Source organism: Eimeria acervulina, genomic scaffold (assembly GCF_000499425.1).
Source record: "Eimeria acervulina Houghton genomic scaffold, Eah_scaff25, whole genome shotgun sequence".
Lineage (NCBI taxonomy): Eukaryota > Apicomplexa > Conoidasida > Eucoccidiorida > Eimeriidae > Eimeria > Eimeria acervulina.
The window spans coordinates 7,501-34,997 of record NW_013549969.1 but is presented as its reverse complement, the minus strand read 5'-3'; the positions used below and the strand labels follow the sequence as shown (position 1 = coordinate 34,997).

Below are 27,497 nucleotides of genomic sequence, written 5' to 3'. Positions count from 1 at the left end.
ATATATATATATATATATATATACTCTTGTCCATCTTGCTTTTCATTTTTCGAGTGTTTCTCCTCTCTCTTGCCTTTTTTTTCTTTTCTCTCTCTCTCTCTTTGTTTGCTGTTGTTGTCTTTTGTTTGCTGTTGCTTTTCTCGCCTCCGTGTTTTTCTTCTCTTTTCTTCATCTTCTTCTTTCTTGTTTTGTTTCTTCTTGTCCCTTGTTTATTCTTTTTCTCGCTTGCTTCTGTCTTGTTTGTTCTTCCTCTTCCTTGTTTGATGCTTTTGTATTTCGTTTACTCTTTGTTTTCTCTTGTTCGTCTGTCTACTCCTTGTGTTTCCTTCCGTCGTGTTTGGTTTTCTTCTTTCTTGCTTGTTTCTCCCTCCGCATTTAAAAAAAGCTTTGTTTGCTAGCTTATTCTTCATTTGCTCTTCGCTTTTTTTAATTCACTTGTTTGTTCTTTGTTTTTTTGTTTATTCTCCATTTGTTCTTTGTTATTTGTTTATTTGTTTATTTACTTATTCTCTTCGTATTCAATATTTTGTTTTTTTGTGTATCTTTTCTGTATTTTATTTGCTATTTCTCTTTTTATTCTTTATTTTATTTATTCAGTCTTTCTTCACTTTTTGTTTATTTGTTTATTTTTAATTTTTACATATTTGCTCTTTAGGCTGTCGAGATTGCATAAAAATGCATCTCCAGAGGCTTTTAAGCGACTGACAATCTTTTGCTTTGAATGGGGGCTGCGATATTTGAGTGAGACGAGGAGATACTGCTGCTGTTGCTGCTGCAGCTGCCGCTGCTACAGCTGATGTTGCTGCAGCTGCTGGCGCTGTTGCTGTTTCTGCTGATGGTGTAGCTGCTGCTGTAACTGCTGCTGCAGTTGCAGCAGCTAGATCCATCCTTTTTTTCTGCTTTGTTTGTGTGGCTCCTTTCAGTGGTCCCTGGGCGTGTGGAGACAATTACTACTTTGTTTGATGTACGCGGAGTTCCTCTGCATCAATTCCCTCTCAGTGCTTTGACTGATATGACGAATACTCTCACTAAGCAATATCCCTTCAGACTCAACAGAATGCTTATCATCAACGACTCCTTCTTCGTACAGGTATGTAAATATATAAGCAAACAAATAAGTACAAGTATATATATATATATATATATGTATATGTATATGTTCAATTTACGTGTTATTACATGTATATTATATATGTATGTACATTCATTTGACATATATATATATATATATATATATATATTACATTCTTAATACCTGTTGTCTGTGAATATATGAATGCATATGTACATCTGTGTATGTTTTGTATACTATTTTATCCGCATTTCATGTCAAATAGATACACTATAAATATATCTATATATATGTATTTATGTCTATCCATATGGTATCTGTATGTTACGACGAAATGATATACGTGATGTGTATTATCTACACAATGTATCAAATCCGTAGTATTAAAACTATTTAGGTTTTTGGTTAGATTACCTAACTACTGTGTGTAATATATGATGCATATATATGTATACAATACGTATGCATGTATATGTGTATATTATATATGTTTGCATTGCTCGTGAATGCCGCGAGCCAGCTGCAACGCGTAGCAGAAGCAGCAGCACCACCAATAGCAGCATAGCCAGCAGCAGATCCAGCAGCAGCAGCAGGAAGGGTTTGCTTGTTTTGCGTTTGTTGCTTCAGACTGTTTGGAACATAGCGAAGCAGTTCTTGACGGAGGTGCAGCAGCAGAAGATGCTTTTTATGAGGTATTTGTTTTCTTCATATTTACACCTTGACTATCATCAGATAGGCATTCTTCCTGTTCGTTGTTCTGTGTTTTTGTTTGTTTCCTCCTTCCTTGATTAACTCATTTAAAGCTAATAGGTGTCTATTACTTCATGTTTATACATCTCATTGTTCTTTTCTGCTTCCTGTGTATGCAAACTGCGGTGTATCCCCGGCGGTGGTTTTGTGTGTCATTTTTGTTGCCGTTTGAGGCATTTGCTTTGCCTTTCTTCTGAGCATAATACTACGAAATAAGAATAAAATTAAATGAATAAGTAATATTAAAAATAATTAACTTATTTGCGTGCTTTCAATGGCCTCAGGTCAGGCTTTGAGGAAGAACTGCTGAAAGAATATACCCCATGGCAGCTCGAAAAATGTTACGGCGGCACTCGGCCAGAGGTGAGGTGTATGTAGACCTCATGGAGTGTATAATATCGTCTATTCAAGTGCATTTGCAGCTGCTTTTTATGTCTCTACACACCTGTTTAAGTGTATATAATCATCTACTAAAGTGCATGCATATCACCGGGGAGCTGCACTTCGTCAAATGTATGTATGTACACTTCTTGCCGTTTATGTACATCCCTCTTTAGTTGTTTAAATGCCGCAGGAAGAACACTCAACTGTATGCATATGTATGTATCTATGTGCACACCTATATTTGCATCTACATCAACATACGTAGGCTCACATATATATTTGTATATATATATGTATATATATATATATATATTATTTGGATGTAAGTATTCCTTGTTTGGGTGTATTTGCACGCATATGAATGCTTATATCTGCTGTGTACAAAAACGCGCATGCAGGCACACCTATATGTAGGTGTTTGCTTTTGTTGTTTTTTGTTTGCAGATAACGACATTCTATCCTTTCCCCGTGGCTCCGGGTCCCTATGCAATAGGAAGCGTGAGCTGTTTGTTTGTTTTGTTTGTTTTGTTTGTTTTGTTCTTCTCTTCTGCTGCATCAGGCAGCAGCATAAACAGGAGTAGTAATAACAGCAGCAACAATTAATCTGCTTACTATGGATATACTTTTTTGGTTCTTTCTGCTGCCTATCAGTCACTTTCCTATCGTTTTCAGGCCTTCCGTTTTAGGGTTTAGGGTTTTACAGTTTAGGGTTTTTATGTTCTTTCTTGTTTTGAGGCTTTATTTTTGTTCCTCTATACAGGTGCAAGGAGAAGCAGAACCGTATAAAAATGCACACAAAGCAGTTGATAGACTCACCTCTTTCGGAGTTATCTGGGAAGGAAATTGCCGTCTCCCCGTGCAGTGGTCCCCTGCTGCTGCAGAAGTCTTTAAAGAACTCTCGCTGCCCCCGCCAGAAAACCTCGCTGCTGCTGCTGCTGCTGCTGGGAGCTCCGGTGCTTGTACACCCGAAAACAAAGAAGAAAACGAAGCAACAAAGACACTGTCCAAAGAGCCTTCGGATGCAGCAGCAGCGGCAGCAGCAGCACCGGGTGATGCCGCAGCAGAAGGAACCGCTGCAGATGCCGATGCTGCTGCCACTGCGGCTAACGTAGAAGCAAAGAATGCAGCAGCTGCAGCAGAAACCCCAACGAAAGAAGCAGCAGAAGCGGCAGTTGAGGCGGCCCAAGTACGTCAGAAATCTCAAGGGCAAGACTCAGCAGCAGCAGAAGCAACAGCAGCAGCAGCAGCAGCAGCAGCGGATGCAGAGACACCGCAAGGAGGAGAAGACGCGTCTGTGAGCGCACGAGCAGCCGACACCAACACTGAAGGGAGAGAAGAACGTGTATTAGAGGAGACGAACAAATTAAATGCTGCAGCACCCGCTGCCAGCGGCCCCTCTGAACAGGCTGTGGGTTATGAACTTTCTTCTAAGGCTTTGCTGCTGCTGCTGCTGCTGCCGCTGCAGAGGATGCAGAACTCTTCTTGGAGTAGCAGGGCAGCACACTCATGTTATTGTACTGTGTAATCGATGATCGTAAGAAGGTTTTCTGTATATTTATGTCTATATATTTTCATTTATTATATGTATTCGTATTACGGGTGCAATTGTATATAAACATTCTAATTCTAAGCGTCTTTTGCCTGTCTTTGGCGCGTTCGCATTGCAGGGTGTGCATACACCGCACGGTGTACAGACAACCTCCTTTAAGGTGTATATACACTCTAAGGTATAGATACTGCACTATCTCCTATATGTGGATTTGTTGTTTCGATTGCATGCGCGCAGGCAGCACTTGAACGACAGAAAACAGGGAAAAGTACTAAGAGCCTCGCAACCGTTGAGAAGATAAGAGGCAGCAAGTGCTGCTCTCGTTGCAAAGTGCAGTAGCAAATAAACTCCAAACGAAAACAAATTCATAAATCCTTTACTCCGTTATTAATAAACTCATAAAAACATTACTTTCAGAGGCTCTCCCCTCTCGGGCCTTCTTTTGCAGACGGGAGGAACCGTCGCAGGAATTCTTACAACGTGTTCCATTCACACAGGTGTTCGCATACCTAGCTGGCTAGCTAGCTAGCTAGCTGGTTACCTTGCTGGCTAGTTGTTGTGCGGCTCCCCTTGCTGGCAGTGCAGAGGAGTGGATGGTGGAGGCGGCAACCTTCAGAAGAGTAAAAATAATGTTATGACTCTTGTGGCTATGGCAGGGGGAGCCGGAGAGCATCTATCTTACCTATTTAGCTAGCTAGCTAGCTAGCTACCCAGCTAGCTGGCTACCAGCTAGCTGGTTGGGAGGGGCGTAGCAATTTAATTTGTCAGTTGCCCCCAACCCAATTCAAATCAACCGCTATTGCTTCTGCTGCCGCAGGTGGTGTTGTGCTGCAGTTCTAATTTTTGCTGCAGTTGTTGCTGAAGTTGTTGCTGCACCTCCTGCTGTAGGCTGTTGCTGCTGCAGCAGCTGTTGCTGCTGTTCCCCGAGTTGTAGTGTATGTAGCATTAAATATAATATAAGCATATTTATGCATATATATGCATATATATTGTTACTCTCTGTAGACAGCACACAAGACATGAAGGCCAGCCAAACGCATGGGGGAGTTTAGTGAATTCATATGGAGAGGTGACGTGGGGTTTCATCGTGAAGGAATAGACACTTAAATATACAAATAGAAAATATTGCTTTGTAATTTTCATTTAACTTGAAGAGAAGTAAGCTGCATTATTTTATTGGCGGAGGGAGTATTTGTTTGTGTTTCTGGCTTGCGGGTGACTAAGGGGCATCCTTCGAATACGCAGAGCATTTCTTTTGTCTGTATTTTCCATTGAATTCAATTAAAAGTTTTATTGCCATCTATTTATTGGCTTTTGCGCAACGTGCTTGGATATGGCGAAGTCAGTCACAAGAATCTGCAGCCTCAGCCGAAGCGAGCACTGAAATAATATACAATCGTGCATTTAAATGAACCGAAGAAAGAACTTTATCAAGTTTTTGAAGAGTGTTTGATGTTTACTTCCTTTTCCCCTCAACATTTTGCAGCAATCGATGCGTCGGCGGCAGCAGATGACGGCTTTCGACTGAATTCAACGAATGCAGGTTTCAGCGCGAAGGGGAAATAGCACGTAAAGCTGAATTTGCAACGAAACAAAAGGTCTTTTTGTTGTATTTTATTATACACAGTTTATATAAAGTATTTTAAAGTCAATTTTTCGCTGTTTTAATTTGTTTGCAGATTTCTGTCTGAGTTCGTTCAGGCATCTCGGCAGATCTGGATGGTCCACGGCGCGCGGTGCTGTTGTCTGTCAGCCCGTATCGCACTTAAACGAAGTTACAGAAACTTAAAACATGAAAATGTCTTTGAAAATGAATAATTGAACAAATTAATTCATAAATAAACGAATTCCGTGCCCAAGTTAAGGCCAGCGAAGCCCAGACGACCACGAGACAAGGAACAACCTGTGAATGAGGCTCGACAGCGGCCGACGAAGGCGCGCTAGGCGTTGAATTGGGTCTTCCGGGGGAATCTTGCGTGTATAGCATGAAAACAAAGTTATAAAGGAATAAAAAGAGATAATATTCTTTAATTTTATGATTTTATTCGCTCATCAGCACCAGCTGAACACCAACAACAGCCAAGGGCAGCAAGTACACCAGAGAGCTCAGCAACTCTCCGCCGTGCATCAGAGAAGGCAGCTGCAGCGCAGCAACTTTTGAATCTCTAGCAGCAGAGTTCTTTATATATACGTCAGAAGAAAAGACTTTAAGCTTTGTATTGCAAAGAATAAAGCCAGGGACCTTCTGTGTATTATTGTCCGCACAACAAACCAAACCGCCACTCTCCGACCAAGGACACGCCTGTTTTGAATTCAGCAGAACAACAAGCTGCAATTTGTCCCTCTTCTTTCAAGTTTCAACAATCTTTTTAATCAACGGTTTAGGGTTTAGGGCTTAGGGTTTAAGGTTTGAAGATGTTCGGGCGATCGGAACCATGGAAGTACTGCCTTTCTTTGGGTTCTGCCGCTTGGCTTCATTCTTTTTTCTTGGCTGCGGCTGGGGCGTGGAATTTGGTGTTATTTTTGGGTGTATTTCCACTGAAGAGGAGTTTCACTGAGGCGGCGGTGATGGCATATTCAAAGAGAAGCCTTTCTGCAGCTTCCGCTCTTCGTTGCGGGTTTCTTACTCTTGCAATAACCTTTCTTCTAGTCAGCCTATTAACTGATATTGCTCTATGTACCAAGTCAAAACGTGTGGCTTACGCGTTGTCTTGGTTGAATATTTTCTCTTCTTTTCTCGGATTGGTGCTGTTGATGTACTTATGGACGGCCTTTGGTATCTTATTGCTATCTTCAAATGCAACAGTAGGCGAGTTGGTGATATGGGGAAATATTGATTTAATGTACGTTATATTAACAGCTGTTCCTATGACGCATGTTTACGCCTCTCTAGGGAACGTTTATGCAGCAGGGGGTTCAGGGTTTGAGGGTTTAGGGTTTGAGGAGTTGGCAGGATCGAATGAAAAGGTGGAAGAGATAAAAGAAGGAAAAAGTTTAAAAATGAGTACTCTAGGAACCTGGAAGGTTGGGCTGTCTCTGGAGCATGGTGCTATTTTGTTTAGTTTATTTTGTTTTGCAATATGCATTTTAGATTTTAGTATTTTCTGGGTGCGTATCTCTGACGACCCATTAAGCAAGATGAATACCATTGGTATTCTTTTTCTTGTTGAAGGTCTTGTAATGTTTGCTGCAGCCATTTCTGCTCTAGCAGGTAGTGCTGCTGCTGCTCCTTTCTTTACTCTTGTTGCTTCTTTATTTGCTTTACTCTTATTACCTCTTAGCTTCGCTCTTGTCGTTCTGCTAGGCCAGAGGCTGGTGTCTGATCTGTACAGTTTAAATAAAAGATTGTTAATTAATAACTACGCGGGGCTGCATGCAATAGGAGCACAAACTCTCTTTATTATTGTTGCTCTCTTCGCATTTGGCGCTCTCTTTAGCCTCTTCAATAAACAAACCAGTCAAATGGAATACTTTCAACAGAAACAAACAAACAACAAAACGCAGCAACATATCCAAAGGATTGACCTAGAAGAAGAAAGAGAAAAGCTGCTCCCTGAACCCGAGGCCCTAAACCCTTAATAACAACAATAACATTCTTATTCTTATTCTGAATCTTATTCTCATCCTTATTCTTGTTCTTATTCTTATTCTTATTCTTATTCTTATTCTTATTCTTATTCTTATTCTTATTCTTATTCTTATTCTTTTTCTTTTTCTTTTCCTTTTTCTTAGTCTCAATCTTAGTCTTAATCTTATTCTTAATCGTATTCTGATTCTGATTCTGATTCGTATTCTTAATCTTATTCTTATTCTGACTCTTATTCTTATTCTTATTCTTATTCTTATTCTTATTCTCATTCTTATTCTTATTCTTATTCTTATTCTTATTCTTATTCTTATTCTTATTCTTATTCTTATTCTTATGTTGTTGTTGTTGTTTGGAAGCCAGCTGTAGGCTTAATCAGCCCGAATACAACAACAAAGATATATAAAAACGTTGAAATATTTTATGCATTTTTATTAATTTTTTAAATTTTATTCCTGCACCACAGACAATCCCCAGGTGTACATACACCGGGTGCTGAGGTGTCTCCTCAAAAAAACATTTATCCAACGTTTGTTGATTTTGTTTAAAACATTTATTTCTGTTTTATTTGCTTTTGTCTTATTTTGTTTGCAAGTGCATTCGGTGGGCTCTGTCTTGCTTGGCCTCTCACTACTTCAATTCAGATATATTCCATTTAAATATTTTTCATTAAAAAAATATATCGAATTTAAATGCGTTTCATTTAATTATATTTAGCCGGCTGTGTCTTCTAATTGAATTATTATCTTACTCATCTCCTTGACTATTATTTGGGGGGAAACTCTTATATACCTTTCGAATTTATTATTCCTTTGTCTGTGTGCTTGATTTATTGTTTGTTTCGCTGCTTGTTTGTTTTGTTTATTTCTTGCTTCGTCTGTTTGTTCTATTGATTTATTCTTCGTTTTATTCTTCGTTTTATTGTTTGTTTGTCTCTCTTGTTGACTTGTTTGCTTTTTTGCATTTTGTCTGCTTTATTTTTTGTTTGTTCGTTTTATTGTTTGTTTTTTGTTCGTTATTGTTGCACTGTTCGCTTGATTGTTAGGTTGGTTGATTTGTTGTTTGTTTTCTGCTTTGTTGTATTGTTTGTTTGATTTGTTTTAATCTTTGTTTGATTTGTTTTAATGCTTGTTTTGTTGTTCGTTTGTTTGTTCTTCGCTGTTTGTTCGCTTTATTGTTGCATTATTTATTCATTTAAATATATATTTAATTAATGCACCTAACTTAACTGATTTGAATTACATAATTTATTCAATTAGCAAAATTTATTCGATGTGTTTATTTACGATGAATTCTGTCTAATTAATTAATTCAGTGTGCCTAACCTGATAAATTTATTTTAGTAAATCAAATTTTTAATCCAACTTGTTTGTATAATCAATTTAATTAATTTAATTTGTTTGAAAAAAATAAACAAATCAAACATTCATAGTTTGTTCAACAAAGAAACTACGATAATAGGGTTTGCTGATTTAGTCAAACCGCTTTAATTTCTTTATTAAATTAAATTAATTAAAATTAATTTAATCAGCTTCCGTCTTTACGCAAAAGACTCATAACTCCTTCCGCTGCCTCCTCTGCTTTATTCAGCTGAGAGAGGAGCGACAGAGAAACCCCAGCGTGGTGGCGCTGCTGCTGCTGCAGCAGCTGCTGCTGCTGCTGATGCTGCTGCTGGTGTTTCGAATGAGGTCTTCGTTGCTTCGGGGGGTCTGATGGAGACTGCAGCGCTGACTCTATGCGTCCGAGTGCAAACGCAGCATTTTCTATTTCTGCTTCTGCATTATCTTGTTTTGTTTGCAACCATTGTTTATATTCTTCACTTCCAAGTTGCTGCAGCCTCACCAGCCGCGGCTGCTCAAGGACTAAAAATGAATTTGCTGCAGCAATCTCTGCCTCTAATGCTTCAATCTCTTTTGCTTCTGCTTCTCTCTCCCGCTGCCGCTTCTCCTCCCGCGCTGCCGCTGTTGCTGCTATAGCTGCTGCTGCTTCTGCTGCTGCTGCTGCTGTCTCCTCTGACTCCGCTGCTGCTGCACCTTTGCTTGCACCACGCCCTAACCCCCACCGCAGCAAAGCACCTACTTTTTTCATTGCACGTTTGGAGCCGCTAACAGAATGAGAAGCAGCAGAAACAACTTTATTTAATTTGCTTGGAGATGTTGATAATGCTTTTTCTAGTTGTTGTTTTGCTGCTGTTGTCTCTTCATACAGCTTGTCTCTCTCTAGCAGCAGCAGCACCGAAGCATCACTCCAACTTGCTGCTGCACATGTCTCCTGCAGCAGCTGAATGTTGCGCTTCATCCTCTCTTTCAGCTCTCTCGCCTTTGCTGCTTCTTCTTTCCTTCCAAGCCCATCAAATACTTTCCCAAGCAGCAGCAGCTGGAGATACACCGCAAGAAGATCCACCCCACTGCCGCTGCTGCCGCCGCTGCTGCTGCTGCTGCTGGTACTATTCGTGATGCTGCTGCTGCTCTCACCGCTGCTGCTGCTGCTGCTGCTGTTGCTGCTGCTGCTGTTGCTGCAGGCATCAGGGCAACTGATCCCATTGCTTGTCTGCGTTGCTACTGTTGCTTCTTCATGTTTTACTCTCGCCTTAAGTTTGACTACTGCTTCTAAGTTTGTTCTTTGTTGCTTTAGCTGCACAAGCTCTATCTCTAGCTTACTTATTTCTGTTGCTGCTGCTTCTTCTGTCATGGGCGGCAACTGCTGAGCGCCCTCCTCTTCATCTTCACCTTCATCAGCAGCACCAGGCCGTGCTGCTGCTCCTGCTGCTGCTAAGCCCTCACGTGCAGCAGCAATTAAATTCTTAAGACCTTCAATTCGTCTCTGTGCGCTGCTCCACTCATCTAGAAGCTGCGCATCGCCACCATCTGCTGCTGCTGCTGCTGTTGTTCCTGCTGCAGCAGAGGGATGCGAAAGCTTCTGCAGCTCTTCATGCAGCTGCTTGTAGTCATGCTGCAAAGCCGTGAGGTTACTTGAAGTAAATCTAAACATATGAATTTGTTTGGCAACCCAGATAACAACAAAAGCAGAAAGAAAAGCCAGCAGCAAAGAACGAGCAATAGCAGCACGTCTAGTTTTTGCTGATTGCTGCTGATCGCCGCATGCAATAAACCCGTAAGCACCCTCTCTGCTGTTGCTGTTGCTGCTGCTGCCTCCTACTCCAACACCTCGTTTCCACCCGCCTCCCAATCCATGATACCCCAAAGGAAATGCAGCAGAAGCAGCAGGAGACCCCCCTATATCTGCTGCTGCTGCTGCTGCTCCTCCTCCTCCTCCTGCTGCTGGAGTAAACAGCAGAGAACGCTGCAGGCTTTTCTGGCGCTTACCGCGTCGAATCTGACGCCAGTTCATTCCATCTGTTGCTGCTGCTGCTGCTGCAGATGTAGTCGTAGGGGTAGCTCCCGCTGCTCCTGATGCTCCTGATGCAGCCGACTCTGCCTCTGGAGACGACACTCCTGCTGCTGCTGCTCCTGCTGCTGCTGCTGCTGTTCCAGCAGGTGAGGAGCCCATATAACTAACGAGGCCATCTTCTGCTCTCTCAGCAGCAGCAAATGCAATCAGACTCTTATCCGCTTGTCTGTGTCCTCCATCTGTATCTGCGCCTTCATCGCTATTCAAGAAGGAGGATGCTCCCTGTACACCTTGCATTTAAACCAAAAAGAAGCATGCACAACTCCTGCTGCTGCTGCTGCTGCTGCTGATGTGGTTGTTGCTGGTGCTAGCGCTGCAACTGCTGCAAAAGGAGCAAGCCATATGCGCTCTCTACACATACATGCTGCTGCTACTGCTGCTGCGGCTGTTGATGCTGCTGCAACTGTTGCCTGTGACGCCAAGCCTGCCTCCAGCGGGCTCAGGGCGAAGCTGCCACTGTTGTTGTTGCTGCTGCTGCTGCTGCTGTTGCTGCTGCTGCTGGTGCTGCTGTTGATGTAGCGGGTCGTTTTGACGCCGATGCTCCTCCCCTTACGGGTGTTGCTGCTGCTGCTGCTGCTGCTCGTGCTGCTGCTGCTGCTGCTCTTGCTGCTGCTGCTCTTGCTGCTGCTGCTCGTGCTGCTGCTGCTGCTGCTGCTGCTGCTGCTATATCAAACTCTCTTCTGCGTCGCCCGAGCGGAGGCGGCAGAAGGCAGATGCCCTGGGAGCTAGAAGAAGAAATAAACAAATAAATAAATAAAAAATATAAAAAACAAACTCTTCGACGCTGAAAAATCCAATGCAGCAACTTGTACCTGTCATAAAAATGGAAGGAAGACGAAAATGCTGCTGCTGTTGCTGCTGCTGCTGCTGTTGCTGCTGCTGATGCTGCGTGCCTCGCAGGTGCAGCAGGAAGAGAAGCAGATTATAGCAGCAATAATATTCAATTCATAGCAGATACCAAACAGGAAAACAAAAGAAAAGACGGCAAGAACTAGGAGATTCAACAGCTGAGAGCAGCAGCAGCCACCTACTCCCTGCTGCTTGCATGCATGCAGCACTTCGTATATTTCTTTTTTTTCTTCTTCTAATTAGCTTCATCTAATTAATCAACTATTTGTCTGTTGAAGGCATTAAGGTTTGCTTTATTAGTCGTCATTCACAAAGGAATAACCCCCCTGTATATATCTATATCTATGCCCCTATATATGTAGATATTTCTATATTATCTTTATCTGTGTGTATATCTCTAATATATATATTAGATATATATAATATCTATATCTATATATATTATATATATTAATCTATATGTATGTTATAGATGTATATTATATACATATATATTAAATTATTAGATATAATATACATATATATGCATACTGGAAGTTATGCCTAACGATGTTTTCTATTATGTTTATAATATTTCTGCTTGCATGCAGCCTCGCTTCTGAAGGAAAAGGAGTTATAACAAGCTCGAGGAGGCCTTAATAAACTGTTAAATATTCATAATAAGGTTATCATTTTATGCATGAGACGCGGGGGATCGCGTTTTAACGATAGGTGCAGCAAGGGCTGCTGCAGCACCTCAAACAAACAAAAAGAAATTCGTTGTCTCCTCTCTCTATTAGCTCCAGGCCTCTGTGCTGCTGTGCCCAGGGCTCTTGGAGGTTAGAGAAGAGGTTGCAGCTGCTTATAATAAAGAATGCTGATCTTCGTTGCTTACCTGTGTTGTAGTAGGCTCCACCCACAACATTCTTCTTCATGCTGCACTCACGAAAATATCCCGAATAAAGCCAACAGGCTTCGTACACTTTATATCACCGCATGCATAAAAGAGACAGTGCAACAGAGAACTCTACAATAATGCATCTCTTGCAACCGTTTTCTGACGATAAGGGGAAACAATATCAAGAAATAATTATATTTTCTTTTTCTATTTGTTTACCCATTGTTAAAATATACTAATCATATTTCTCCGATTCTTCATATTTCTATATTAATACTAATGTTAATGCATGCAATTCTAAAGGGAAAAAAATACAATTAAGAATCTCCCCAGCTATACGAGACCCAACAGGGCATGAATTTTAATCCATTTATACGATTGCGGTAGAACATAATATAAATTATCAGAACCTTCCTTCTAAGGATTAACCAAAACACTCTTAATTAATAAGCCTCCCCACTGAAAACATCAGGAAAACCCTAGCCCTCTTCTACTGCAGAATAGAGATGGGCCCCTATCTGCCTTAGGGCGGAGAGGAGATCAACGGCTGCGCGTCTCCTCGCGCTGCAGCGAGTCCTGTCTTTCGGGCTTATTCAGCTGAATACACTCGTAAACTACTTTCTGGTGAACGTTTCTTTTTCATGAGCGTTTCTTTTTTTTGTCTATGATCTAAAGATGATGGGTGCAGCGATGCGGGGAGGTGGAATACACAAAAAAGACTGAGTTACAACCCTATACTCGCAAACTAGAATACGCCTGTACGCCTGTTGCCCTCATTAACAATCCCTGACAGACCTGAAGGAGAGTTTTCAAGACTTCAGGAGAGAAAGTGCTAGTTGCTAGCTGGCGTGGCCCATGCAGTTCAATTTCACAGTTAAGTATTAATATTAAAGGGGTATGGTGATGCCCTTTTAATCTGTGAAGTTGGGCTGTGCTCGCTGACACACTCTCCAGATACTTTTCCGGTCATTCACTATGTTCTGCAGCTGCGCTCGTCTGCAGTTATTCCTGTTTCCTTTCTAGATTGCATTGTTCTTACTAGGTGCTTGTACTTTTGCGGACCCCTTCTCTACGCCCACCAACGGGCGACTGGTTAAAGCGGGGACTGTCTCTTGTGGTATCAGACAAAGCGTGAACTCCACTGATTATCTGTTGCCTAGCTGCCTAGTTTTCGCTCTAACAGAACCTTCGTATCAAAATGCAAAAACTCATCTTTTAGCCAACCATGATGGAGTCAAGACAGAAGTCGAGTGGGCGGGCAGAACTGTAAATGGCTTTAAATGAGCACCGAAGCCGAGCACCGAAGCCGATGAGTATTTCCTTGTTTGCTCAAAGTGTCAGTGGTTAAACCCGTGAAATACTCTTAAACCCTGACTCTTGCGGAAATCTCCGTTTCCTACAGGGATCTGGGCGGATATATCAATGGACTTCACGTTGATTTAATCATTAGTCAGAGGCTGCAATAGCATTCGCGCTGGTGCACATAGACTCAGCAAATGTGCACAGTGTACAAACTGTTTGAGTTCAGATACCTTCTGGGAAGGGGCAAATTTATTGAGTGGTTATCTCTGGAAGCTTCACGGTTCTACGAAATCCACCATCCCTGACACGGACCCGAAGACCTTTATCACATTTTCGTACGAATCAATGAAACAGCGTAATACCGATCATAACATGATCACCCCCATTTTAACGGAGGGAGACGCTCAACCTGAATGCACCACCCGCATGCTTCTGCAGCATTAGCGACGCTGCATCCAAACTTCATCAAAGTTGCTTGGTTTCCTCTCCTGTACGGATTGGGTATATTATGCAAAGACTCACCCTTGTACCCGTTGTATTCCCGCTTCGCTGGTCTACACTGAAGCACACTATTGTCTGTGCAGGCGTTCGGCCTGGTGGGTGGCAGGCAAACCCGTAATCCCTCAACGGCAGACTTCCACATACAGCTTGCGCCACCTAAGGAGTGCAAGAAGAAAGCGTGATAACTCCATGTGAGACGCATCGACAAACGGCTTTCGGAGGTCACTTTTAATCATGATTAGTTGGTTCGAGTGCGTTGGTACCCAGCAGGGCGAGCAACCGGGGAAGATCTCCATCCGTTGTGTAGGGTTATTTTGTTTCAATTCCTCAGGGTAAATCGTCTTCTTCCACCGTCGTTTTACACCCAAGCTTGGAGCTCGCACAGAACCAACAATTTCGGTTTTCTAATGAAACGGCTCCAGGCCAACATCAAAATGTTTTTGAACTCTCCCCACAAAACGAAGGTACCGTTATGGGGGGAAGGGGAAGCAGAAGGAAACTGAGACCCTGTGCACGTTTGTAAGGACTCGCAAAAGCTAAAGAAGAAGAAGATGCTGCTTCAAATGGCCAGGGATATAGGAGAAAACAAATGGATCTCTGGGGATCATTTGCGTCAAGCAATTCTTCAGGAACAGTTACTTGCCGTTCTTCGTTTTAAAGGTGTCGCCTGCAACGCAATGCAATGCGTGAATGCACACGCCGGCTAAATTTTGGGGAGCGTACAAACTTTCATTACGCACCTGCATAGAGGTTTAATACCCACGCCCACCGATGCGAACTTTTTCCTTGCTGCGACCTACTCTTTTCTTCGTTACTCCGCCGCCGACAACCCTTTTAATCTTCAAATATTTTGCCTTTGCTGCCTTCAGAGTTCACCGGGTGCTCCCCGGCTCATGTGTGTATGTTTTCGCTACGTAGCTGCGGCTTATCAGCATATTCTTTTTGTCTCCTTTAGGAAGCCAGCCTAAAGATTGCGTTGAAACTCCATCTCTCAGCGCAGCAGCGCACCAGCGCAGCCAGTAACAGTGGCACGCCTTGCCGAAAGCAGCACCATCAGCAGCAGCAGCAGCATGAGCAGGGGCAGTAACAACAACAACGCTGATAGAAGCTCTTTGAGCATCAACATATTCAGTAGCCGCAGCAAGGATTTAAAATGCGGAAGGCGCCACTCGCAGCCCAGCGAGAGGGCTTCGATGCCGACGTACTTAAGACCTCACGAAACATCATCAGGCAGTAGTAGATTTGTCAACAGATACATAAGTTACCGCTTCATATCCGTGGAAGTTTACGCGTCCCCTGCTTCAGAAGCAACAGCAGCAGCGCCTCTCGCCGCTACTACTCCTTTGGCTGTTGCTGCTGCCGGCTCTACTGCTGTTGCTGGGCTCCTGGAAATCGTAATAATATGGAGACCTGATGCAGGCAGTGAGATCGCTTTTAGTTGAAGTCAGCTGCATCGGCCGCAGCAACATACGTTCCTGCAGCAGAGGCGCAGCAGCCGCAGCTGCTGCACCGGGGCGGCTCCTTCCACCTACGACAGCCGTTGAGACACCCCGGACATTTTCATCTCCTCTCCACTTATCTTCGTATTTCAGGCTCCTTTGAGTGCTAAAGAAATTATCTTTTGCTGCGGAATACACAGGCTGCGGCAGCAGAACCAGCAGCAGCAACGGCAGCGCTGGGGTCAGCAACACCAGCAACAGCAGCTGCACCACATGGTGCAGCAACCCGATCTGGAGCAACAGCCCCACAATCGGCAGCAAGAGGGCCTGATGACGCTGGTTTTATTGCAGTAGTATCGGTGCACAGGCGACTCCAACAGTAAGCGACACAGCAGCAAGAGACGCGGCAGCAAGAGGTTCACCTAGAGGAACTGATGGGTCACCAGAAGCAACGCACGCTGCAGCAGCAACAAGTGGAAGAGAAGCCTTCTCCTCACTCCCTTCCTCTCCTTCCAATAGACCCGATACACAAGGGCATGTAATTAATTATCAGGCGGGAGAGGGGTGATTGGGGGTGAATGTTAATGCTTGTTAAATGTCCATCTCAAATCAATTTACTTGGATGGATGTTAGCTCCTGAAAGCTAAGAAAGTGTTATTAATAAATTGCTTAATGCGATCGTGCATGCAGCAACAGACCCATGACGGTGGTGCATGCGCTTGAGCTGCTGCCTTGCAGAAAGAAGAGCAGCAAGTAGCGCTGCACATATAAACCTTTCCTTCCTTTTGCTTTTACCCCAAACCCTTGTGCTGCTCTTCATGAGACACCTGGAGACCGAAGTCCTTCAACACAGCAACAGCATTTTTTTCAATCAAAGGAAACGAAATAAAACTCAATAAACTGCAATAATAAACAAAACAAACAAAACCCTTATTTAAACCCTCTCTCAGCAACAGCACCCTCCTCAACCCCCCACCCCCCTCCACTTCCCTTCCTTAAGTCTTCTATAGCCGTCGCAGTGCATATCTTTCTAAAGATGTCTTTTATTGAGTCAGACTTCCTGTGGGTATATGTTTTTTGAGTATTTTATTATTTGAATGACTCGGTTGCAAGCTACGGCTGCACCCGGGCGAATCTGCAGTGGGTGTGTATGCCTTTTAAGAGAAGACGAGTAAAATAAGATATTTAAAAGATGTTAGAGCTACTAGAAGAATAGAGTGTATGTATAGCCGAAGTTGCACATACCTGTATTATTAGGGTTTAAACCCTCGAGCGCGACGTAGTGGTAACGAGAAGAAGGTGAGAAGGAAAGAAAGGCCTGAAGTGTAGAATAAATTGGGTTGTTAGCTGTATTTAATGCAATTAAATAGAGTTAAAAGGGTTTAAGGCAAGTTAAATTAGGGTTTAGGGTTTAGGGTTTAGGGTTTAGGGTCTGCGAGGGGAAGGAGCTGGAAGCGGCTGCCTTGGGGCCTCTGAGTCTGCGCTTCTCGCTCTCCTTTGCTTTTTGCGTATTGTTTGTTCTTTGTGTTGTATTCTGACTGGGAAGAGGGAAATAAACTTTCTTTGCAACCCTAAACCCTAAACCCTAAACCCTAAACCCTAATCTCTGTTGTTGTCGCCGAGGCGTTCACCGTTCGATTGAGGGAACGGCATATCGAACTTCTTTGTTTTCTTTGCTGATTTGTCTGTTCTATGATAGAAATAGGAGTTAATTATAATTGAGAAGGAAGTAAGAAGATTAAAAAACTCGAGGAAGTTCAGGTGCTGCTGCTGGCTTTATATACACGAAAATGAATATAAAGCGGCAGAGCCTTCTACAAGGTGCTGCTAGGTTGTTTGTCTGTTTAGATTATAAAAGATCATTAATGTATTGTATGTTTTTAATATTATTTCTGTTTTCTTCATCATATCCATTTAATGATGGAGTAACATTGGTATCAGGAGCATATACAGGGGGCTGGTTATCAGCAGGATCAGCAGCAACAACAACAACAACAACAGCAGCAGCAGCAGCAGCAGCAGCAATATTAGCAGCAGCAGCAAATGGAGTAGAATCAGCAGGACTTCCATATGGAACATTTGGTGGTGTATATGGAGGTCATCTACAAGGCCCAGGATATGCAGATTTTAGCTGTTCAACACCGAGCGTCTTACTGCCTTCAACTCGAATTGATATGGATAGATGTCGCAGCGACTACAGTGTACTTTCTTTAACAGATAACGAATGGAATGATTTAAAATGGGGCTCAATAGAGATTATGTGCAGACCAAGTACAAACACTTTAACATTTTTCTTAGAAAATTGCCCTCGTTTCTCTTGGAATCCTTTTCGTATTGCTGCATCTACAGCTAGACGCGTAGCAGGATCTGTAGATATACGTACAGCTTCAACTCCTTTATCTTCATTTTGTGAATGTAGTAATGTACCAACGAGACCTTTCTTTGTTGAGTTATTTAAAAAAGAACAATATATCGTTGGAGCAAGAGTACAATCTATGCCGAGAAAAGTCTATGAATTCTTCGGAGAAGACACAAATTGTGAAGCACCAAGATACTGGGGTGCAGCAATGGGTCTATCATCGATGCTAACGCCTGTTAATAGTGTATCTGCTTCAGCAGTAGCAGCAGGAGTCGGCAGCAATATTCATGCATCTTTATTTGAATTCAAAGAAGTCTGGAGATGCACTTGGAGGATCTATACAACCTTTAGCCCTCGTGTCTTTGGTGCAAGAAGTGAAGTTATTCTTGGGGGCCCCAGCGCATCAGCTGCTGCTGCTGCTGCACTTCCAGTTGCTGGTGGTATTGCTGCTGCTTCTGCTTCCGCTGCTGCTGCAGATGCTGCTGCTGCTCTTGAAGCTGCTGTTGCTCGCCTCAGCCTTCCTCCTGCCTGCCAGATGTATGATGTGCAGAACGCTCTTCGTGTGTGGATAAAATCTGCAGCATCAGCAGGTGCTGCAGCAGCAGCAGCAGCAGCAGCAGCAGGTATGGGGCGTATGGAGCAGCAGCAAGACCCTTTACTTTATGAAGTTACCATACAAGTAGATACAACAAGACAGAGGCCTCAGGGGCATGATGCTGTTTATTATAAACGGCTTTTAACTACTTCTGATTTCGACTTGGCTATAAGCAGGGGACAACGCTAAACTGCAGCAGCAGCAGCAGCAACAGTAGCAGCAACAGTAACAGAAGCAGCAGCAGCAGCAGCAGCAGCAGCAGCGGTTTCGAGTTGCAGTTGCAGCTGTGACAGCAGCAGCAGCTGCAGCTGTAGCAATGCCAGCAACGAAGGTAGCAGCAGCTGCAGCAATGCCAGCAACGGAAAGCAGCAGCAGTTGCAGCAGCAGCTGGAGCCTTTGAAGCAGCAGCGGCAGCAACATTAGTTGCAGCGGTAACAGCGGTGGCAGCAGCTGCAGCTGCAGCTGCAGCAGCAGCAGCAGCAGCAGCAGCAGAAGCAAGGAAGAGCTGCTGCTGCCTCCTCCGCTTTCATTTTCTGCCCGTGTCTGCGCAGTGCCGTTAATGATGCAGTAAAATACAAAAAATTGAGATACAATAAATAAATAAATAAATTTATTAATTAAAATAAAAATAAATTAATTTATTAATTAAAATAAATAAATTAATTTATTAATTAAAAAGAAATTAAGAAACAGCGACGCGCGAAGTTTATTCGCGCGAGACAGAGCAAGGCATTCAGGTGGTCAGCAGCAGCAGCAGCAACAGCCGCTGCTGCTGTTACAGCTGCTGCAGCAGGTACTGCTGCTGCTGGAACCTGGCCCCTGCAGCAGCAGTTGCTTCTGCAACTGCACCAGCAACTGCTGCAGCAGCATCTGCTGCTGCTGCAGCACGGGGACTGCCGTTGGTTTGGTTTCCGTCAAGGGATTCGAATTTGCTATTATTGCGGCAGCAGCAGCTGCTGCTGCAGCAGCTGCAGCAGGAGCGATAGCAGCAGCTGCAGCAGGAGAGGTAGCAGTAGCTGCAGCAGGAGCGGTAGCAGCAGCTGCAGCAGGAGAGGTAGCAGTAGCTGCACCAGGGGCGATAGCAGCAGCTGCAGCAGCAACAGCAGCAGGAGAGGTAGCAGTAGCTGCAGCTAAACCCGGTATTACTATGCCTTAGAAGTTTGCTGAAGGCATGAGGGTAACGTCAGCTGTACTCATGTCTAGGGTTTAGGGTTTAGGGTTTAGAGCGAGGGAGGTTTCTTCGAGATTAACAGTTGAACGCCGCAGGGGCACCAGCTGCTGCTGCTGCTGCTGCTGCCGCTGCTGCTGCAGCAGCCTGTACACCTCAGCAGCAACAGCAGCACAACCCAAACCAAAACGAGGCGACGCCGCTGCAGAGAACAGCAACGACAGCAGCAGCAGCAGCATAAATAGCAGCAGCAGCAGCCTAAATAGCCGCAGCACCAGCATAAATAGCAGCAGGAGAGGCGCAAGTGCCAGCAGCAGCAGCATCAATAACACAAATAGCAGCAGCAGCAGCAGCACACAGCGACAGAGGCAACGGAAGCTAGGGTTTAGGGTTTAGGGTTTAGGGTTTAGGGTTTAGGGTTTACCCAGTACGGGTATCTGAGGGAAGAAGTGCTGCATGCGGTGGTGAAGAGAATCTGCAGCAAGCAGCGGCTGCCGCTCTAAGACGTCACACTTAGTCACAACTACCTGCAGCAGCAGCAGCAGCAACAGCATAAATAGCAGCAGCAGCATAAATAGCAGCAGCAGCAGCAGGAGCAACAAAGAAGCAGCTGCAGAAGCAACAGCTTTATTGAGGGAGAGGCAAAACAGCAGCGGCAGCATAAGTGCTAATGCAACCGGAGCAGCAGCAACAGCAGCAGCTGCAGCAGCAGCAACAGCAGCAGTATCAGCAGTAACAGGAGCAGCAACAACAACAGCAGCGGCACATGGCTAGCAGCAGCAAAGACAGACAGATGACGACAACTTGGCAAATTTGAACCCAAGGGGTTAAGGGTTAAGGGTTTAGGGTTTAGGGTTTAGGGTTTAGGGTCTAGAGATACGAGTTCCGTTTTTCTATCAAAGTGTTTATCGTGAAGTTTTAATTCTCGTCTCAGCCTCAAGAATTGGCAGAATATATCAGGCGACAGCTCCCCATACACCCGAAGAAGACGCGTTTCTTCCAGCTGCTGCAGCTGTTGCTGCTGCTGCTGCTGCTGCTGTTGCTGCTGCTGCTGCTTCTGCCGCTCCCGGTGTTGCTGGTGTTGCTGCTGGTTCTGCTGCTTTTGCTGCTGTTGTTGTTCTTGCTCTCCTTCCTGTCGTTGCTGCTGCTGCTGCTCTTGCTGCTGTTGCTGTTGCGTTTGCTGCTGCTGCTGCTGCTGCAAGTCTGCATCGGTGTTTGCGTCGCTGCTGGTGCAGCAGTTGTTTTGTTGCTGCTGGCGCTCGAGGAGAAGCTGCTCTTCCTGCTGCAGCAAGCTTCGCTGCTGCTGCTGCTGCTGCAGCAGCAAACGCGGGTCTTGCTGCTGCTCCGTTTGGGTGGGGTCAAGGACATACAAAAAAACTCGAGACCTGGTGTAATGCCTTAAGATGCGCAGCCCCAGTCTTTTGTCCTGCACCACAAACCCTAAACCCTAAACCCTAAACCCTAAACCCTAAACAGTAAACCATCGTCTACCTGCGCTGCAAGCCTTAGATCCTAAACCCTAGTGGCCATACTTCGTAGTTCTGTGTGACGCGTGGAGCAGCGAAACGACATGTATAGGGTTTAGGGTTTAGGGTTTAGGGTTTAGTGTTTACTTTATACGCCCCAGATTTTTGAGGGTTTAGGGTTTACTGTATGTGCCTTAGAAATTTCAGGGTTTAGGATTTAGGGTTTGCTTTGCTTGCCCCAGATTTGTGAGGGTTTAGGGTTTAGGGTTTAGGGTTTAGGGTTTAGGGTTTACTTTATGCGCCCCAGGGAATAAAGCAGGGGCATCCAAAATCACCGCTCGGTCGCCGTTACTCCAAACCATCGAAGCGAGGAAAGGCCGTCTGGTTGTAAACCCTTGAGGCCCTATGCGAGACTGATAGCTGCAAACCCCAAACCCTAAACCCTAAACCCTAAACCCTAAACCCTTGAGGGTCACGTGGCAGGGGAAGCACCAAGCAAATGCGGGGCCAAGGCACAGAAAAAAAGATTTGAAGAATTACGGTTTAACCCCCAAACCCTAAACCCTAAACCCTAAACCCCGTAAACCCTATCAACCCTATAAACCCTATAAACCCTAAACCCTAAACCCTAAACCCTAGGCCCACTCTGTCAATGCTGAGATCAGCGAAGTCTTCCCAGCCGCGTTTTCACCAACAACTCCAACATCATTCACCAATCGCAATTCCAATTCAAGATGAACCTTCTCTCCCGGCTGCAACGCACTAAACCCTAAACCCTAAACCCTAAACCCTAAACCCTAAACCCTAGACCGTTGATATGAAACCCCAAAGACTAAGCTCAGGACGCCGAAATCTAAACCCTGACCCCCAAAGGCTACCAGAGAAAACCTAAGTGCGCGTCGCAACATCTCAAACCCTAAACCCTAAACCCTAAACCCTAGCTGCCCCGCAAGCCTGGCAGAAGGTGCGAGAGACCCAAGGGATTGAAATTAGGGTTTAGGGTTTAGGGTTTCTAACCTCAGGAGCTCTTCTTTTATTTTGTTGTTTAAAGTTGGGTGGGGCGATGCCGCCGCGACCGCCAGCAGCCACCAGCAGCGATTGGCCCTCCTCCAGCAGCTGCTGCCTGCAAACCCTAAACCCTAAACCCTAAACCCTAAACCCTAAACCGTAGGAAGAGCCTACGTACAGATCCCGCAGGAACTCCAAGATGACATCTTGGGCAGAACACAAAACCACAAGAATATGCCTCTGTAGCAATCTAGAGTTTAGGGTTTAGGGTTTAGGGTTTAGGGTTTACCAGAAGACAGAGGCCCTGATGGATCTGCCGCTTTTGCTCTTCTCCCCCGTCAATATCCTTTTCCTCACAATCGTTCCGGGAGGAAGCTGCAGATACACCCGAAACCCTAAACCCTAAACCTTAAACCTTAAACCCTAAACCTTAAACCCTATGCCCTAAACCCTAAACCCTCAGACTTGAATTTTGCGCCGCTGCTGCTACGCGTCTGTGGGCAGAGCGTGCAGCCCTTCACTACGGTTTAGGGTTTAGGGTTTAGGGTTTATGGCTGGACCTTGACGATGGTGTCGCGTGCATGCAGCCCTCTGCTGGTTTTGCTGCCGTCTTGTCCTGCTGCAGCAGCAATTTGCTGCTGCAGCAGAAAGAGTGAATCGATGCTGCTGCTGCAGCGCAGCAAGACGGAGCCTCCGTGACCCCCATACCCGGGGCCCTTTCCAAGTGCACGTGACCTGCGTACCCCCCAAACCCTAAACCCTAAACCCTAAACCCTAAACCCTAAACCCTAAACCCTAAACCCTAAACCCTAAGGGTCCGTGCTGCTTTATAGCAGAAACAAAGAGAGTTTGCTTGTTAGCGAAGGGAAGCATAGTAGCACCTTGAACGATACATAAACTAAACCTCTACCCTAAACCCTAAACCCTAAACCCTAAACCCTAAACCCTAAACCCTAACCTGAATGCACCCTCTTTAGGAGCTCCTCCTTTCCCCCCCTTTGCAACCACCCAAAGAAAATCACAGAAAGGAGGTGGAGGCCGACCACTGAATTCTAAGTCTTCTTCATGCAGCAAACCAACTAACGATTTTGCTGCTGTTGCTGCTGTTGCTGCTGTTGTTGCTGCTGCTGCTGCTGCTGGTGGCGGTGGTGGTGGTGGTAGGGGTTCTTCTGCTTTTGAATTTGGTGATCCTGCTGCTGCTGCTGTTGCTGTTGCTTCTGCTGCTTCTGCTGCTGTAGGTAGAAAATGCTGCGCTGCAAAGTTTGTTGTACGTGCGGCTTCTGGGCCTGCAGCAGCAGCAGCAGCAGCAGCAGGATCAGCTGCAGCAGCTGCTGCTGCACGCGGGGCTGTGTGCGGCCGCTGCTGTTGCTCCTGCACTTTTACAAAAGATGTCTCACTCCTTGTTGGGTAACTGCTGCTGCAGCAGCTGCTGCTGCTGCTGTTGTTGCTGCCGTGGTTGTTGCTGCGGTTGCTGTTGCTGCTGTAACTGTAGCTGCTGCTGCTGCTGCCGTCGTGCCTGCTGCAGCTGCTGCTGTCGTTATCACTGCGTCTTCTGCTGTAGCTGCTGCTGCTGCTGCTGTAGCTGCAGCTGCTGCCAGCCATCCACCGACGAGCAGCAGCAGCAGCAACAGCAGCCGCAGCAGCAGCACAAGGCATAGGGATAAGGTGTCTTCGTGGCTGCAGCAGCACCAACTGCTGCTGCAGCAGCTGCTGCTGCAGCAGCAGCAGCCGCTGAAGCGGAGCTGCTGCTTGCTGCTGCATTGCTGAGGGGGGCCCCTAGGGGCCCCTAATGCTTGCAATCGATACGACTAAACCCTAAACCCTAATGAGCTTTAAACCCTAAAAAATCCTAAACCCTAATAAACTCTAAACCCTAATAAACCCTAAACCCGAGACAGCATACAATGAAGTATTAAATGCTGAAGTTAGCTGGGGGTTCCCTCTGAGGTGACTCGCGAGGGTTTAGGGTTTAGGGTTTAGGGTTTAGGGTTTAGGGTTTAGGGTTTGAGGCTTGGAACGACAGGTTCAATCCTTAGGGTCTAGGGTTTAAGAATTAGGGTTTAGGGTCTAGTGTTTAGGGTTTAGGGTTTAGGCGGCTAGCGGGGGCCCCAGGGGCCCCCCGGTGTGGGGCGGTCACTGAACCCATACCCTAAACCCTAAACCCTAAACCACAAACACTAAACCCTAAAATCGAAACCCTAATAAGCAGCGATCTTCCTTCTTTTCTGCCTTCATAATTACCTTTACTTCAATCTAATTGATATTAAACTCTTGACTGAGCGCTAAAGAATTATGGTCTAGGGTTTAGGGTTTAGGGTTTAGGGCTTAGGGTAAGGACTTCGCTAAGAAGATCTCTTTGTTTTTAATGGGAAGTGTATTGATAAATGCTAACAGCTGAAATCTAGGGGTTAGGGGCTCAGTGTTTAGGGTTTAGGGTTTAGGGTTTAGGGGTTAGGGTTTGAGGGATGGCGTCCGACTCCCAGCGGGTCTCTGAGGCCCTGAAATTTCTTCAGCGCAATCAAATCGGGGGTTTGCGGCGCCGCAGCCTGAGCAGCAGCAGCAGCAGCAGCAGGAGCAGCAGCAGCAGCAGCAGGAGCAGTAGCAGCAGCAGCAGCAGGAGCAGCAGCAGGAGCAGCAGAAGAAGCAGCACAAGGAGCAGCACAAAGTCTGTTATCATATCGGGGCCCTTTGGGCCCAGGCCTTTGCTATACTTTGATTTTGCTGCCACAGGTATGCGCTTCTGAGGGTTTAGGGTTTAGGGTTTAGGGTTTAGGGTTTAGGGTACTCTAGGCTGTGCTTGAAGTTGCCTTTGGCTTTAGTGTTTAGTGTTTAGGGTTTAGGGTTTAGCTGTTTATTTCAGGGTTTAGAGTTTAGGGTTTATAGCTTCATGCGTTTGTAGAGCTTCGAATGAGCTAGAGATAAGGGTTTAGGGTTTAGGGTTTAGGCTTTAGCGCTTGAGTGTATGCGGCTTAGGGCGCCCCCTCCGATGTATTGAGAGGTGCCTATACACCTCAGTGCTGCCCCTGTCAGCTAATACACATACACATCAAGCAGCACTCGGAAGACAAGCAACTTTCTTTGTTCAAGAGGTAAACCCTAAACCCTAAACCCTAATCGCGCACCACTAGGCAGCAGCCTCTCTGCACCTCCACGTATGACTACTGCTTTGTAGCTTACCTGCTAGGGTTTAGGGTTTAGGGTTTAGGGTTTGGTTGGGTCGCCTTGTGAAGCAGGGAGGGGTTTATTAGGGTTTGGGGTTTAGGGTTTAGGGTTTAGGGTTTAGGGTTTTCAGGCTCGGCAGATAGCGAAGGAGTACTTCAATGCCGGCCCTGATGATGCTCTTTATTTCTGCGGCTCCGGGGCTTCTGCTGCAGCAGCAAAATTCCTGCAGCTGCTGCTGCTGGGGGCCCCACAAGTTGCTGCTGCAGCACAAGAGGCGCACCCCGTAGCAGCAGCAGCAGCAGCAGAAACTGCAGCAGCTGCAGCGAGAGACCATCAGACAGCAGCATCCACCGCAGCAGCAGCAGCAGCAGCAATATCTCTTCTATCAGGCCCTCAAGCTGCAGCAGCAGCAACAGCAGCAGCAGCAGCGGCATTGCCTCCACCAAACAGCACTAAAACCAGCAGCAGCAGCAGCAGCAGCAGCAGCAGCAGCAAAAGTTATCTGCAGGCTTTCACTGAAGTATTTGAAGAGGACCGCTGGGGCTCCTTCCGCTGCCGCCGCTGCAGCAGCAGATTAAAAACATCGCTGCACGCACGCAGACATTTATATCAGCATGCTGCAGCAGACTTAGAGGCTGCTGCTGCTGCGCAGCAGCAGCAGCAGCAAGAGGGGGCAGATGGAGAGCTACAGGTCTTGCAGGAGCGAAACAGAACAGAGCTGCAGCAGCAGCAACATCTGCAGCAGCAGCAGCAGCAGCAGCAGCCCCACGTACATGTGATGTTTCTCTGTGACCCCACAGGCCACCATTCGCTGCTGCTGCCTTTTTCAGCTGTACAGACAAGAGTAGACAGCAGCAGCAACAGCAGCAGCAGCTGCAGCAGCAGCAGCTACTGCAGCAGCATGAACACGCAGGCGGGTGCAGCAGCAGCAGCAGCAGCAGCAGCTCAAGCTGGGGCCTACTGCTGGCCTCAAGATAAACTAACATCCAACGGTGCTGCTTTTGCTGCTGCACCTGCAGCAACAGCAGCAGGACCAGGTGCAGCAGCAGCAGCAGCAGCAGAACCAGCAGCAGGAGCAGCAGCTGCAGCAGCAGCAGCAGGGGTTTCGTATTCCTTTCATTTGCTGTCGCTAGATGCTCTATCTGGGGGCCTCTGTCTTTCAGGGTTAAGACGCCTGCTGCTTCGTGCGTCTATCTGCTGCTGCCGCTTCAATCAGCAGCAGCAGCAGCAGCAGGCGCAGGAGCAAGAGATAGATGAAGACGAAGATAGCTGCTGCGAGGCATGCAGCAGCTGCAGCAGCAGCGGAAGCAGCAGCAGCAGCAGCAGCAGCAACAGCAGCAGCAGCAGCAAGGGTCCGGCTTGCTGCTATAAAGGTTTTAGCCGCTACTTCTCTTCTTTGGGGTTGCAGCAGCAAAAGGTTTGTCTCGTGCCTGTCTGTCTCCTTTCTGCAGCAGGAAACGTCACTGGAGCTCTCCTATCCAGCAGCAGCAGCAGCAGCAGCAGCAGCAGCAGCAGCGGCAGCAGCGGGAGGGATGCTGATATTTTTGCTGCTACTCTTGCTTCCGTTTGCAAGTTAGTGCATGCACATGGAGGCCTTGTTGCTGTTGATGCAGCAGCAGCAGCAGCACATGTTCCTATTGACTTCAATCCGCTGCAGCACCTATTGCAGCAGCAGGAGCAGCAGCAGCAACAGCAGCACGAAGAGACTCCTCGTCTTTGGTTTACTCACCCTTGGTTGTGTTCTGCTGCTGTAGCAGCAACAGCAGCAGCAAGTGCTGCTGCTGCTCCCGATGCCCTCTTCTTCTCCCCACACAAACTGCTAGGGGGTACAGGATCGGCAGGTGGGCCTTCTGCTGCTGCTGCTGCTGCTGCTGCTATTGCTGCTGTTACTGCTGCTGCTGCTGCTGCTGCTGCTGTTGCTGCCCTTTGCTGCTATCGTCATTGCTGCTGCTGCTGCTGCTTGTTCCTGTGGATAATGGAAGGTGTTGCTGCTGCGTCGGTGTTGCAGAGTTAGCTGCT

General features: G+C 45.9%; 4 protein-coding genes across 4 annotated transcripts in view; 2 read left to right on the top strand and 2 right to left on the bottom strand.

Annotated features, from left to right (window-relative positions):
* Positions 1-1,012: 1,012 nt before the first annotated feature.
* EAH_00005990 (CRAL/TRIO domain-containing protein, putative) lies at positions 1,013-3,731 on the top strand (the record flags this gene model as incomplete). The annotated part of the gene is made up of 5 exons (XM_013396317.1): positions 1,013-1,090; positions 1,700-1,764; positions 2,107-2,185; positions 2,651-2,704; positions 2,967-3,731. 5 exons carry the CDS (start codon positions 1,013-1,015, stop codon positions 3,729-3,731), a joined length of 1,041 nt encoding a protein of 346 aa, XP_013251771.1.
* Positions 3,732-8,868: 5,137 nt separating this feature from the next.
* EAH_00005980 (hypothetical protein, conserved) lies at positions 8,869-10,989 on the bottom strand (the record flags this gene model as incomplete). The annotated part of the gene is made up of 1 exon (XM_013396316.1): positions 8,869-10,989. The coding sequence occupies one exon, from the start codon at positions 10,987-10,989 to the stop codon at positions 8,869-8,871; it is 2,121 nt and encodes a 706-aa protein (XP_013251770.1).
* Positions 10,990-19,880: 8,891 nt separating this feature from the next.
* EAH_00005970 (GTP-binding protein, putative) lies at positions 19,881-23,972 on the bottom strand (the record flags this gene model as incomplete). The annotated part of the gene is made up of 9 exons (XM_013396315.1): positions 19,881-20,044; positions 20,267-20,369; positions 20,822-21,268; positions 21,602-21,728; positions 21,954-22,060; positions 22,326-22,431; positions 22,606-22,691; positions 22,877-23,051; positions 23,275-23,972. 9 exons carry the CDS (start codon positions 23,970-23,972, stop codon positions 19,881-19,883), a joined length of 2,013 nt encoding a protein of 670 aa, XP_013251769.1.
* Positions 23,973-24,781: 809 nt separating this feature from the next.
* EAH_00005960 (aminotransferase class V domain-containing protein, conserved, putative) overlaps positions 24,782-27,497 on the top strand; it is a gene marked incomplete at both ends in the record, with an annotated part of 8,627 nt that continues 5,911 nt past the window's right edge. Inside the window, 3 exons of the mRNA XM_013396314.1 lie at positions 24,782-25,046; positions 25,290-25,405; positions 25,609-27,319. Of these exons, the coding sequence (XP_013251768.1) occupies positions 24,782-25,046; positions 25,290-25,405; positions 25,609-27,319 (2,092 nt within the window). The remainder of the gene's footprint in view (positions 25,047-25,289; positions 25,406-25,608; positions 27,320-27,497) is intronic.